At 30.4% G+C, this 14,023-nt stretch overlaps 1 protein-coding gene across 1 annotated transcript; it reads right to left on the bottom strand.

Moving 5' to 3' along the window:
- Positions 1 to 252: 252 nt before the first annotated feature.
- On the bottom strand, positions 253 to 10,950 carry LOC113387855. Its single transcript, XM_026625241.1, has 7 exons — positions 10,867 to 10,950; positions 5,176 to 5,488; positions 1,768 to 1,886; positions 1,416 to 1,538; positions 1,138 to 1,344; positions 877 to 1,082; positions 253 to 469 (listed from the first exon to the last, which is right to left on the bottom strand). The coding sequence occupies exons 1-7, from the start codon at positions 10,948 to 10,950 to the stop codon at positions 253 to 255; spliced, it is 1,269 nt and encodes a 422-aa protein (XP_026481026.1).
- Positions 10,951 to 14,023: the final 3,073 nt, after the last annotated feature.

The raw sequence follows: 14,023 nt of genomic DNA, 5'->3' as shown, positions 1-14,023 counted from the left end.
AATAGAATTAAAAAAATAATGAAAAAAATAAAGCGCTTTACTTTGTTGCATTACATATCAGCCACCCTGTATATATACCAATTTTCATAGATAATTATAATTGACTGCCAGTATATATATACTCCTTTTATGTTCACTATTCAAGTAGTATTTTCTTAGAGAGTAATTTAATATTGTCTAATTACCATGGTTACAGAATGCATTTGAAAAATCTTATCTTAAAATAATTTATGTCTTCTGAACATATTGAGTTTATAAAACATTGTTATTAACAAGTTCAACTACAAGTTCAGCCATTTTTTCTCTGCAATGTGAATTAGCACTGACAGGTACGATGGGATCATATTGGGCTTCTTCATCTGAGATATAGAGATCTGGAGCATCATCACTGTCACAAGTCATTATTGGGAGCATGTCCAAAGCTAGGCCAAGCCCGAAAAGACCACAACGGTGAAATTCTTCTTGTAAGCTATTAGATGAAGAGAAAACGATTATGAATTCCAATGATGTCATAAAGAGAAAACATATGAATTATGTGTTGGGAATAGATTTTCAATGATAATTTGCAATTTAGTAGACGAAGTAGTTGCCAAAATATTTGAATTAAAAAAATTTGATCAAAGGATAAGAGATGGTCATAATTAATGGATTCCTTCAAATAAAACTTCGTAGACTTCTGATTGAATTCAGTTATAGAACAATTTGTTTCAATTAGCTGACTAGAATAAATGCAAGATCCAATTTGACTTAATTGTGATAATAAAATTCTTATTGTAATTGTGACATTATGATGATTATAATCTATTATCTACGATCAGTTTGATGATTTTAAGAAAAAATGTGCTCTAGATGTAAATATTGTTTAAAAATACTTACGCATTCCAAAGAGCATCACTATTTTGCAATAAATCGCTCAATGGTCCCATTTCTGACAAAGTACTGAACAATTCATTGTGATATTCTCTCAAAAGATTCTGTAGATGCTTAGACCGTAGTGTACTTGATGTGCAGATGTAGAGTAAATTTGCTAAATCCAAAGCCAGAGATCCGTAACGTACCATTTGAAAATCGAGTAGACATATCTATAAAAATAATCCATTTAGTTAAAAAACAAAAAGTTAACCGCTTTCTTTGTACCTCCAGAATATTTCCAGCATCCGAACACTTAAACATGATGTTGTTGGTCCAGCAATCACCATGACAAAAGACTGCTAGAGGTTCACGAGGTGCAACTAGATCTACCATCCGATCGAAAAATGAAGATTCATCAGAAGTCTCAACGAAAGCTCTAAATCTGTCCAGGTATTTAGAACAAGAGTCCTTATTCGATAAAGCTTCTCGGACCTATAAATTAATATTACATCACAATATAATTATTTATTATACATAAAGTGTATAAAAGTGTCTGTGTTTACCATGGCTACTGCGTTTTTGGTGGCTGCTTCATAATATCCGCTATACCATTCTTTATTTTCATTGGCAAACATTCCTTCCGCAATTGTTTGACGTAACTGATCGACCTCTTCGGGAAAATGATGCTGTAATAAAAACATAATATTATACAAATTTTCTTAAATTTTTGGCATATCTTATATCAAAAAAATTTATATTATATGAAGATTGTCACTACATCTTCAGATTTCTGAAATTCCATTTGATATAAAATAACATTCTTCATGATTTGCTTTTATAATATGCTGCTTTGGCGAAAAATAACAATAAACAAGTTTTGCTTGTGTTTTTTTAGTATCTTATTAATTATTATACCTTCATTGCCAATGATAAAGCGTGATATCGTGCCAGTTCTTTCAAAATTGCTGAACATTGAACTACTGTTAATCCTAATTTGCGATCTACCATTTTGAATCCACGATGTTTTAGATCTTCTGCAATAGGAATAAAAATGTTTGTAATTTTGTAAATACATTGCATTGTTAGGAAAGTATTTGCTTTTTTACCAAAAGAGCACAGCTAATGTTTATAATAATTAAGCCATTCATTTTGAAAGTGACATTAGTCAATTTTTATCTTTTATGAAGTTGGACACTTGTGACATTTATAATTATGCTGAACCGTCAAAATAAGTAATTTGGTATTGTACTATACTTAGTAATTTTGAAAATTATATCACGCACATTTTTAAAATAATATAAACACTGAAAATCCTAATTTTGGAAGTGGCCTAAGACGACTCTTTATTTACGGTGTCAAAAAGTGTGGCCCAAAATGTAATTTAAATTACGGTGTTATATCACATTGAAATTTAAATAATGATATTTAATTTGAATAAATTATCAAACCCATGGGAAAGGATAAAATAACAGGATAGATAGATAAAATAACAAGGATAATTAAACTCATACTAAACTAGTCGCCATAGGGCATCGAGTATGCATAATATAAGGACCGACAACTTTTTTCAAATTTTTTTACGTAGGATGCTAAAAACTCGTGTTGCTAGGTTCTATGTTGGCCTGGTTTTTCTGTACCTGCCTCTTTCCTTTACCCATGCCACCGTGCGTCGTAGCGCTCATCGAAGCCAGCTTAAAGCTATTTGCAGTGCTTTTTTTCTCGTATTCTCGTTATATAATATAATAATGTTTATACTTACTTCTTTCTAAATTTGTCATTTAAACAAAAACGCTTTAATGTGGGTATAAGTGAGAAATGTTAGGAAGCGAAAACGAAGTAAAATCTCATAATTTTGCGAAAAACGGATGGTCGAAAAAATAAAACTACAATGTTAGACAATATTTAAAAAGCAGCATATCTAAAAAAAGATGAAATGCCAAAGTTCATCAGCAGTTAATTTATTTTCAAGAAGATATAAGTGCAATTACAGAGTCCGGTAGAAACAATGAATGGATTTTCAAGAACTATAAATATTGAATGATGACATCTACTAAAAGTTTGTGTATTTTTAAATGTTTACTATATATTGAAGTTTATTTGTCAAAAATAATATCTTCTATAATATAATGGCTACTAAAACATCTTTAATTAGTGCAACCACAAGGCCACAATATATTTTTGTATCCCGATCCATGCAGAAACAATGGGCGTTGAAAAGAGCTATTTTCCTTACAGGAGAACCCGACAATTTTTCTTGTTACAGGAAAACCCGACCAACATAAAAGCTGGCAACATGGGTTTTCTCTTTATTTGGCATCTCAGGTAAAAGTATTTGAAGACAGTTGGCGATCCTCATTTTAAGCACACTCGATGCACTATGGCGCTTCACCTACACAATAGATTTAATAAAAGAAGGAAAATTTTAGTAGATGAAGCAAATATGATTGTTCAAAACAACATGAACGGTTTTCCGAAATTTAAATCCCATTACAAAAGACTATAATCTCGGCGGAAAATATCTTCATGCCGAACTGACTATAGAAAAAATGTTCAATTTGTATGAGCATAAAAAGAAAATAATTTAAAAGCAGTTAATGAATGGACTTGTAGGAAAATATATGAAATGAATTTTATTCTACATTTTCATTAACCACGCAAAAATGCGTGTAAAGTCAAAACATCAGAAAATCATGAATAGCCGAAAAACTTAAGAAAGAGCTGTTACTAATCATAAGTTTATTTCTATTATTTAAATTTTTCTCTATTTTAAGGCTATATGTAACAGATATCAGATTTTTCCCTTTTTATAACAAACAAAATGTTCAATTTGAAATGACTTAAGTATTTTTACCTTTTTACGGTAAGGAAGCTCATATTTTACAAGCAATAATAGCAACAGTATGTATAAAATCAAATTCTTTAAATGAGATTTAACGTCGCAAGTGAAACATTCAGGTATTTTACATATATTTTGATTTTGTAAAAACGCACAACCTTAAAGGGGACAACTAGTGTGAAATTTTCAAAAAATCGAATTTTCAATTTTTCCATATCTCGATAAGTTATACCTTCAAAAATAACATACCAAAATTTTAAATCGATATCTTAAATAGTTTTTTAGTCACAGCCATTTAAAGAGTATATATATATATAGTATATAGTATAACGATCATTTTATCTTTAAACACGTTTTTCTCGAAACAGCATTTTCCGAATTTGCTGCAGCGATTACTCAAAAACAAATGATCCGATCACTATCAAATTTTTTTACATGTTCTATATATATAGTTCTCCGTGAAATGAACTATCGATTTTTTGATCGGATCAAAAATCGAATTTTGGCAGTCCAAAAACGACCAAAATTTTGGGCAAAATTCGACTTTTTTTAAAAAACGCCGCCATTTAATCAATTTTTGATTTTTTTATCGTAGTTCATTTTACAGACAATATTATCTAGTTTAACGAAAATTTTTTTTTTGATTTCATCCACGTAGAAGGCCGGAATCACTGCAGCAGTGAAGGGCCTTTTTTTTCGCGCCGTTGGAGATCGACGATGACTTCAAAAATATTTGATTTTTTTCTTTAAAAATTTTACTATGTATTCTTAAAACATGTGTAAATATATTCTTAAAATTTTGAAATGATTGATAAAGTTTTTTTTTTAATATAAATTCCCAAAAATCACCTATTTTTAGGCGGTTACACTAGTTGTGCCCCTTAAAGTGTTATTATATTCAAGGGGCTGATGTAGAAAGAGTTGAGCGTGAAAACATTCAACTTGTTCTATGCAGTTGTGCTTATTAATAATCAGGTTTTCAGAATTTTTTAACAATAACCATAGTTTTTATCGTAATTTGATATATAAAAATTAACTTCATGTTTAAACTAGAAGAATTCGATCTTCGAATTCTTTATGTTCAAACTACAAGGTAGCATACTAGTGAAAAAACTGGTTTGAGCATTTTCTTTAATATCCAAGATGCATCAGGAAGATTAGTCGATTGAGACATCACAAACAAGTACACATGCAATTCAGGAAAAATATTAACAATTTCAACTCCTTGTAAATTTAACAATTTAGCAATATATTCACAGATCGTTTTTCCTTTTCATGCCAACCAGAAAAATATCGAATTAACTGTCCCAACTGTCCCAAGGCAGTCAATTTATTTGGAAAAATATTTGTACGGACTTCGATAACTTTGGTTTTAGGAAAACATAAATACATAGTATCAGAGTGTCTTTCCAAAACATGGAAAATCAACCCTTCTTACATTGACTTTTGTCCCAACAAACTTATATAAATATTCATTACATTTTTACCTAAAACAACAATATCGTTTCTAGCCAAGTAGCACTTGGGAACCGAAGTGAAACGTCTTCCATCATCGATCAGAAACTTTTCCTGAAATCTCATCATAGCTGGTAGAATACGGTTATAAAATGCAACTTCGTTGAAGAAGAGTTCAACGCTCCTGAAGGCGTCTCTCCTGGCCGCGCTGTCTGGTAGACATTTGTAAATGATGTACCTTCTCCAAGGGACATTCTGAAGTCCTGGTAAAACTCGAGTGCCTTCTAAGCGGACGCGGTATAGCATGGCGGTGTAGTTGTCGCCTCGTACTGAACCAGGAGATTCCTGATGTGGTAAGTAGACAAAATTTAGAATTAATTTGCTATACCAAACTTTTCATAATTGATTAACTTTCTTTTATTTATTACTTTTATGCTTTATCGATATTTCAAATAATTCTGAATTGTTTTATACCAAAATTGAAACAAATCCTGAACTTATTTCGAAAATTCAAAAACCATCCAGAAAATATCATTGATAAATTGTCCTAATTACATTGTAATCATTACTAGTAGTGTATGGCATCGTGCCTTAAGGCAAATTGCTGGAACTTTCCGTACCGTAACGAATTGTTTGAGCAATATTAAATGTTTTCAAATAGAATATTATAAATACTGTAACATTGTCTAATATTTATAAGAATTATATAAACTGAATTGCAAAGTTGAAATTATTTGTTTAAAGTATATTAGAAATGAGGTCAGAATTACAATTAATATCTGAATTATTTTCGATATACAAAAAAACTTTTTTGAAAAGTAAAACAAATTTTTTTTGAAAAAAAAAAACAAAATTGGAACATTTTTTTTCCCAGAAGCAATTATTTTGTTACAACAAGCAGAAAGTTTTTTGAATCATTCAAATCGGATGCTTAGTTCTCTCAAAAACTGCCATTTTTGCACATTTAGCTCCGTATCTACGAAATGGCTGGACCTGCCTTTGCCAAAAACTAATCACCTCTTCTCGCAATCTTTACAAATTGAATGTTTTTAGATAATTCAAATCGGATACTCCATTCTTTCAAAAATTCAATTTGTATTTTCTGCACTCTTTGCTGCGTATCTCCGAAACGGCTCAACTAATCAGCACATCTTCTTATCAATAGGAATCGAATGTTTTTTGAACCATTCAAATGCGCCCAAACACGTGGACCAAAAATGCGGGCATACAAAACACACACAAACACGCATCCATTTTGTATGCCAAAATGTTCAGAAACCTTCAAAACGTGAAGATATGCAAAAATTTTCATTTTCGATTTTCGGCCCATTACTATAACTACCCTACGGGGGTAATTAATTTAAAAAAAACGTTTTTTTAAATATTTTGATAATTTGGTCATTTTTGAAATTATTCGTTTTTTTTTTAATTTTCGAAATATTCTCAAATTTTTGTAAGAAATCCTTTTTTTTAATTTTTCAAAATTAAGTTCTTTTTTGAAAATGATGAAAAATTTCGAAAATTTGAATTTTTTGAAACTTTTGTTTTTTTGAAAATTTAGATTTTTTTTAATTTTTAAAATTACTAAAATTCGCGATCGAGTACGAACCGAATATTATTCTATACTGTCGAAAATGTCGAGGAAATTTGTTTGAACCATACAAAAAACTTCAAAATTAAAAATTTTGGTACTGAACCCAAATAATTTTAAAATCCAAAAAAAAATTTACTTGTGTTGACAAGATGATGAACCGCAGGTTCAGCGGTTATAGACTCTCAATAAAAATAAGTTAAAAAAATGTCATTCGGCGGTCAAAAATGTTTATTGGACTTATGCACATCAAATTATCAGATATTTCATAGAGATTTAATAATGTGTACACATTTTGTGTAATTTTTTTTGGTTCCGGTGATTAATTACGGTGCGAAAAGTTCCAGCAATTTTCCTTAAGGCACAATGCCATGCACCCCACTAGTTTTCCATATTTTTTAAATCAAGGCAAAATCCAAATTAGATATAATTTTTTATTCCAACGACTACCTTTTATAAATAATTTACAAAATTGCATTTGGGAATCGCTTTTCTGGCAATAACTGGTAAACCATTCTGTGAGTCAAATCGACTCACACAGTGAAAATTGGTTTACCACATTCAGCATAATGTATATTTACATATATTTCATTACATAACTAAAAACCAATGTAGGTTTGTGAATTATAAATTAAAGTTTTATGTGTAAGTGATCAGTGAGTTTTCATTGAGTGAAATTGGCTCAGTCCGTAAATCTAGTGTTAAACAAGCCCTGATTTTTTAATTCGACTCGACTACGTCGAAGTAAATGCGAACGGAAAATTTCTGTTGCGCCGTACACGTGCACATTTTTATTAACCGTCAGTCCTTTGAAAATAATAAGAGGGACTATAAAAGTGATTGAATAATAAAAGACGTATCAAGTTTTTAATTTTATTATTTTGATCCAAACCTACTATAATCATAACAAAGATTTTAAGTTGCTAATATTTATTTTTCTTAAATTTTTTATTATAAACTTCGCGTGGGGTAAGCTATCGAAATCGTCCAAATATCGAAAATGAACATTTTTACATATCTTTACGTTTCAGAGGTTTCTGAACATTTTGGCATACCTTTGAAAAAATGGATGTATGTATGTGTGTGTGTGAGTACGTATGTATGGATACAAATTTTTCGTTCACGTTTCCAGGAGCTGATAAATTTTTGGCAAAATTCGGTCCAGCCGTTTCAGAGATAAAAAGCTAAATATGTAAAAATGGTAGTCTTTGATAGAACAAAGCCTCCGATTCGAATGACTCAACAAACATTTTCCTTGTGAAGAAACGACTAGTTTAGAAAAGCAAAAACATTTTCTCGATAATTTGATGTGCATATGTCTAATGATTATTTTTGACCGCCAAAAGGCAATTTTTTAACTTATGTTTATTGAGAGTCCATAACCGCTAGACCTGCCTTCCCAAAAATTTAATCAGTTTTTTATCTTATCAAAACAAGTAAAATGTTTTTTGTATTATTAAAATCGGACACTCCGTTCTCTCAAAAACTGGGTTACCGTTTTTGGCACTTTTTGCCCCGTATCTTCGGAACGGCTAGACCTGCCTTCGCACTAATCAGCACGTCTCTTTATCAATACGAATCGAATGTTTTTGGAATCATTGAAATCATTGATTTGAAGAATTCGAAAAACGTTCGATTTGTATTGTCAAAGGCTTTCGAAGAAACGCGAAAAAATGGTAATTCAGTTTTTGAGATAACAAAGGGTCCGTTAAATGATTCAACAAACATTTTATTTTGTATTATTACATTTAATATTTGTATTGACAATCAAATCATCTAATATTTTATAGAAATTTTAATAATAAGTACAAAATATGTTTACATTTCTATGTATTCAGTACCAAATGTTTAACCCTATATATATATATATATATATATATATATATACAGGGCCGGTCCTGCATTGCATGCGATGCATGCAAAAAATGCGGGCGCACGCCCTTAGGGGGCGCCAAAACGAGTTTCGAAAATTAAATTTATAATGTAATATTTATATTTTTTATATAAAATCTAGAATTATTTATATAAAATCTAGTATGTATATTAAATTATAATAAACAATCTAACTTAATAGGGTTACGAAGACACAAAAAGCATTTATTCACATTTATTTTGCAATGTGATATCAGTAGAAACAATTAACCGATTAATAACACTGCAAATTAGTAAATAACAGCTCTGTTCATTGCTTAATCTACTTATTCAATTTTTTCTTTGTTTGAAGTTACCTTGGAATCGAAAAAGAAATTATCTAGTGTTCAATCCCATAGGCTCAAACCTGCGAAAGATTAAATTAACTATTGGGCATAATTGACAAAAAATTGCAAGCTGATTTAGTTAAAACGAGACTTGTTAAAAACTGAAGAAAAAATAAAGAATGAGGAGTCAGTGCTTAAAAAATGGCATGTTCATACCGAGAAATTGAATTGTAACTTTTGCTTTTATTGCAAATGTTTCGCTTCTGATGAATTTGGATATGGTGAAGACATGCATGGTTAGGGTTATGGAAATGGAGCAAATGTGAAAAATGAAAGCAAAATGTACTTAGGAACAAAAATCTTTAAACTTTTTTTATACATAATATAATTATTAACTGTGCAGAAATAATACAGATACAAATATAATTTGTTTGTTTCAGTACAGTAAAGGGAATATGTAATTTCTTTGCATCTTTTACTAATTTTGGACAATACTTCAAAAATACGTTAAAAGTTTAACTTCAAAACAACAATCTGATACTTTGAATCTGATGGGAAGGTAAAGCTGAATACAATTCGGCTCTTACGATACCAATAAGGAGAAGTATACGATGCAATTTTGGATATTGTAAATAATAAAAAAATAAATTAAAATAAAATTTAATTTAAAACATAAAATACGAATGTTATGTTTAAAAATTAAAAACTATTCTTTTTTTTTGCTTTTTTGGCGTGATTTGCTCTATAGAATAAATCGCATAATAAATAGGTTAAATGTTTCAAAACCAAAATATTAATATTACACCTACGTCAGAAATAATTGAAAATTTAAAAATATTTGATTATGATCAACCCGCGAATCGCCTCGATTTTTTATAATTTAAAATCAGCGTATATAGCCTTTAGATTATATCTAAATTTTTGTGCACTAAAGTGTGTTCACAAAAATCCAGAAAAATTAATTTAAAAAAATAAGGTAAATGTTTATATAATTTTAATGAAAAACTGATAAAACAGTTGAAATCATTGGGGGCGGGGGCGCTAGAACAAATCTTGCATGCGGGCGCTGAGGACCCCAGGACCGGCCCTGTATATATATATATATATATATATATATATATTTTGTAGAGTTTCGAACAAGAATCCAAAAATAATACAAAATAAAAAACAAGAAAAGTTTTTAAAAAACAATTTCTTTATTTAATTATTTGTTTATTGTCAACGTTTCGGAACTAGGTACTTTTCTTGTTTTTTATTTTGTATTATTTTTGGATTCTTGTTCGAAACTCTACAAAATATACACAAATCCAAGACTCTACCATTCAATATATATATATATATATATATATATATATATATATATATAGGGTTAATATTTTGAATTCCCTCTCAGGGGCCTAAATGCTTCCAAATTGATAAAAGAAATCCTCTATAAGTAGTAGCTTAATCAAAGTTTTGTATCGAAATAGCATTGAAAAATTTTCAAAAATTTTGCAAATATTCTTTAGATATGACTTAGCAAACAAATGAAAAAGTTTTGTTGAATATTCGACGCTCTACAAAACAAATTATAAAAAAACTTGTTTTGTAGAGCTTCGGATTTTCAAAAAAAGATGACACGAATTGCCACATTTGTTGCTAAGTTATACCTCAAAAACATTTTTGAAATTTTCGAAATTTTTTCCATGCTATTTCCATAGGAAGCTTTGATTGAATAGCGCGCTATCTAAAAGTTAATATTAAGAGCTAAAACTTATAGAGGATTTTTTTATCAATTTAAAAGCATTTGAGCCTCTGGGAGCAATAAAATTCGAAAATGGGCATATTAAGGACCACTCTGATATATATATATATATATATATATATATATATATATATATATATATATATAAATATATACTACCATTAATACTACACAAATCTATTATTATTACCTGGTAATCCATTAAAGTAACATCAGGATCAGTGTGCTTAATCAGTTCTTGAAGGAACTTCAAAGAAACTTTAGAAGTCGCCATATTTTACGGATTATTTTATCCGAAATCCGTATGAACTTATAACAAATAACAAACTAGGCTATTATAATAATATAACCAAAATTGAATATTTAATTTCGAGAGTAAGAACCTCAACTTTGGCAACGTTTCTCTTCCGCCTTGACAATGTCGCTCGTTGTCACCCACAATTATAATGATTTGGTTTCAGAATGGGTTGACTCTCCTCTTGTACTAATCAACTCAATCATCAATTTAGTATCGTCCAATTGATTTGACGACGCATTCGCTATGCAGTCACCACTCACCAGCACCACATAATCAGATGTCGTGATATTCATATTTGACGTTGCAAATAATGTTCCAGAACAATCCGAATCATTCACACATTGAAAATTCAATCAGATAACTGTTGCCTTACTATTACCTGTAATTTTTAACTCCCCGAAAAAAATTGCCATATATTGCTATTATTAACTTCCCGTAGGGTAAGTTATTGTAATGCGCCGAAAATCGAAATTCAAAATTTTTACATTTCTCGACGTTTTGACGGTTTCTGAACGTTTTGACATATCTCAGAAAAAATGGATGTGTGTGTGTGTGTATGTATGTATGGATACAAATTTCCAGTCACGTTTTCGGGCGCACGGATCAACCGATTTGAATGGTTCAAAAAACATTCGATTCCTATTGATAGGGGAAAGAGCTGATTAGTTTTTGGCGAAGGCAGGTCCAGCCGTTTCGGAGTTATGGAGCAAAGAGTGCCGAAAATAGAAATCGACTTTTTTAGAGAACGGAGTATCCGATTTGAATGATCTAAAAACATTCAATTAGTAATGATTGCGAGAAGTGTTTATTAGTTTTTGGCAAAGGCAGGACCAACCATTTCGAAGATACGGAGCTAAATATGTAAAAAATGGCAGTTTTTGAGAGAACTAAGCGTCCGATTTAAATGATTCAAAGAACTTTCTGCTTGTTTTAACAAAATAATTGATTTTGGAAAAAAAAAATTGTATAATTCTTTTTTTTTAGTTTTTTTTTTTGTATAAACAAATAATTTTAAATTTGCAATTCAGTTTATATAATTCTTATAAATATTAGACAATGTTACAATATTAATCATAATCTATTTGGAAACATTCAGTATTCCTCGAACATTTCGTTACGGTACGGGAAGTTCCAGCAATTTGCCTTAAGGCACGATGCCATACACCCCACTAGTTAACTTTTTGTTAGCGTTTATGTTTTCACCAGAAAAATCGGTTTGCTAATTTTATTTTTCCTCGACGTTTCAAGTCATTCTGAACCCAATTTGGAAACAAAATGTGTGTGTATATATGACCGAATTTTTAAACTTTCGTCGACGTTTTCTCAAAAACGGCTGGACCGATTTCAAAAATTTAAAAGTATTCATTCGATGTATCTCGATGAGGACTAGCGTTTATCAAATTTGCGCGACGATAAGCCAAGCCGTTTCTTTGTAAATTGCAGAAAAGTGAAAAAAATCGTCCAATTTCAACCCGCAATTCTGAAACAATTTTGAAAATTCATAAACTGTTCGAAAGATATTGGTTGGGAATCGTGCTGATTAGGTTTTGGTAAAGATCTTCTGGGCAGTTTTCTTGTAATAAAGTGTTAAAAAATATTTTTCGACGATTTTTATGATTTGTTTTTGATGGTAGATACCGTAGTCTTATAGATCATACTAAAATATTACGGCTCTACGACAAGTCGTTTAATTTTAAAAATTCTTCAAAGTTTGCAAAAATTAGTATCGCTTTTTTGGCATTTGTCAAAATTAGACCTCTGATCGACGTTTTCTCAAAAACGCCTGAACCGATTTCAGAAATTTGAAAGCCATTTGATGTATCTCAATGACAACTATCGTTTGTCAGTTTTGTGAGAAAATCTGCCGACCCGTTCCTTTGTAATTTGAAAAAAGTATCAAACTTTTCGTTCACATTTAAGCTCATACTATCGAATCGATTTTAAAAAATCAAAAATCGTTCGAAAGATATTAGTTCGAAATGATATTGATTAGTTTTAGGTGAAAATCTACCGAGCCGTTTTCTTGAAATTAACTATTGATAAAAAAAATTAAGCCGATTTTTATGGAACTTTTTTTGGCAATATATATTATGGTCTTATAGAATTTACTGAAATATTACGGCCTTACGACAAGTAGTTTAATTTTAAAAATTCATCAAAGTTTAAGAAAATGAGTTGTTTTTTTTTTGACGTTTGTTAAAATTAAAATTAGACGATTCACTTGGTATGACGATAGAGTGTTCGTTCGTTTTCAATTATGTGTAATGAATCCACTCGGAATACTTTTAATCACTTATAAATTAATTTATTTTTATTGATTAAATCGATTATTTATACATATCGGGAAGTTCATGTAACTTGCCTCAAGGCAAAATACCAATACCAATAGTTATAACTTCCCGTAGGGCAAGTTATAGTAATCGCAAAAAAATCGAAAATGAAAATTTTTGCATTTCTCGACGTTTCAAAGGTTTCTGAATATTTTGGCATACCTTAGAAAAAATGGATGTGTGTGTGTGTGTATGTGTATGTATGTATGTGCGGATACAAATTTTCGTCGACGATTTCGGGAACACCAATCAATAGATTTGAATAATTCAAAGAACATTTGATTCGTATTGATAAGGAGACGTGCTGATTAGTTTTTGGCGAAGGCAGGTCTAGCCGTTCCGAAGATACGGGGCAAAAAGTGCCAAAAACGGTAACTCAGTTTTTAAGAGAACGGAGCGTCCGATTTTAATAATTCAAAAAACATTTTACTTGTGTTGACAAGGTGAACAACCGATCAAAATTTCATGAAGGCAGGTCTAGCGGTTTCGGAGATCTAATGAAAAAAGTAAAAAAAAATGCCATTTGGCGGTCAAAAATGATCATTAGACATATGCACATCAAATTATCAGATATTTTTTTAGAGGTTTTAACAATAAGTATAAATTTGGTTTACATCCTATGAGTTCCGTACCGATGTTTACGCGTTAGATGGCGACGCGACGCTTACGCGCGTTTGATATTTCGTCTTTATGCAGTTAAAGCAGTACAATTGCTTTGA

This window comes from Ctenocephalides felis, unplaced genomic scaffold, assembly GCF_003426905.1.
Source record: "Ctenocephalides felis isolate EL2017-DRISC unplaced genomic scaffold, ASM342690v1 CF-g0.4_SCAFFOLD_00845, whole genome shotgun sequence".
NCBI lineage: Eukaryota > Metazoa > Arthropoda > Insecta > Siphonaptera > Pulicidae > Ctenocephalides > Ctenocephalides felis.
The sequence above is the reverse complement of the archived record's forward strand: the minus strand, read 5'-3'. Positions and strand labels throughout refer to the sequence as shown.

Coding starts and splice junctions, on each gene's coding strand:
- LOC113387855 (XM_026625241.1), bottom strand. CDS start 10,950: ATGGCGACTTCTAAAGTTTCTTTGAAGTTCCTTCAAGAACTGATTAAG. Junction 1,887..5,175: donor AAACGATATTGTTGTTTTAG/GTAAAAATGTAA, acceptor TTCCTATTGCAG/AAGATCTAAAACATCGTGGA. Junction 1,539..1,767: donor CTTTATCATTGGCAATGAAG/GTATAATAATTA, acceptor TTTTTATTACAG/CATCATTTTCCCGAAGAGGT.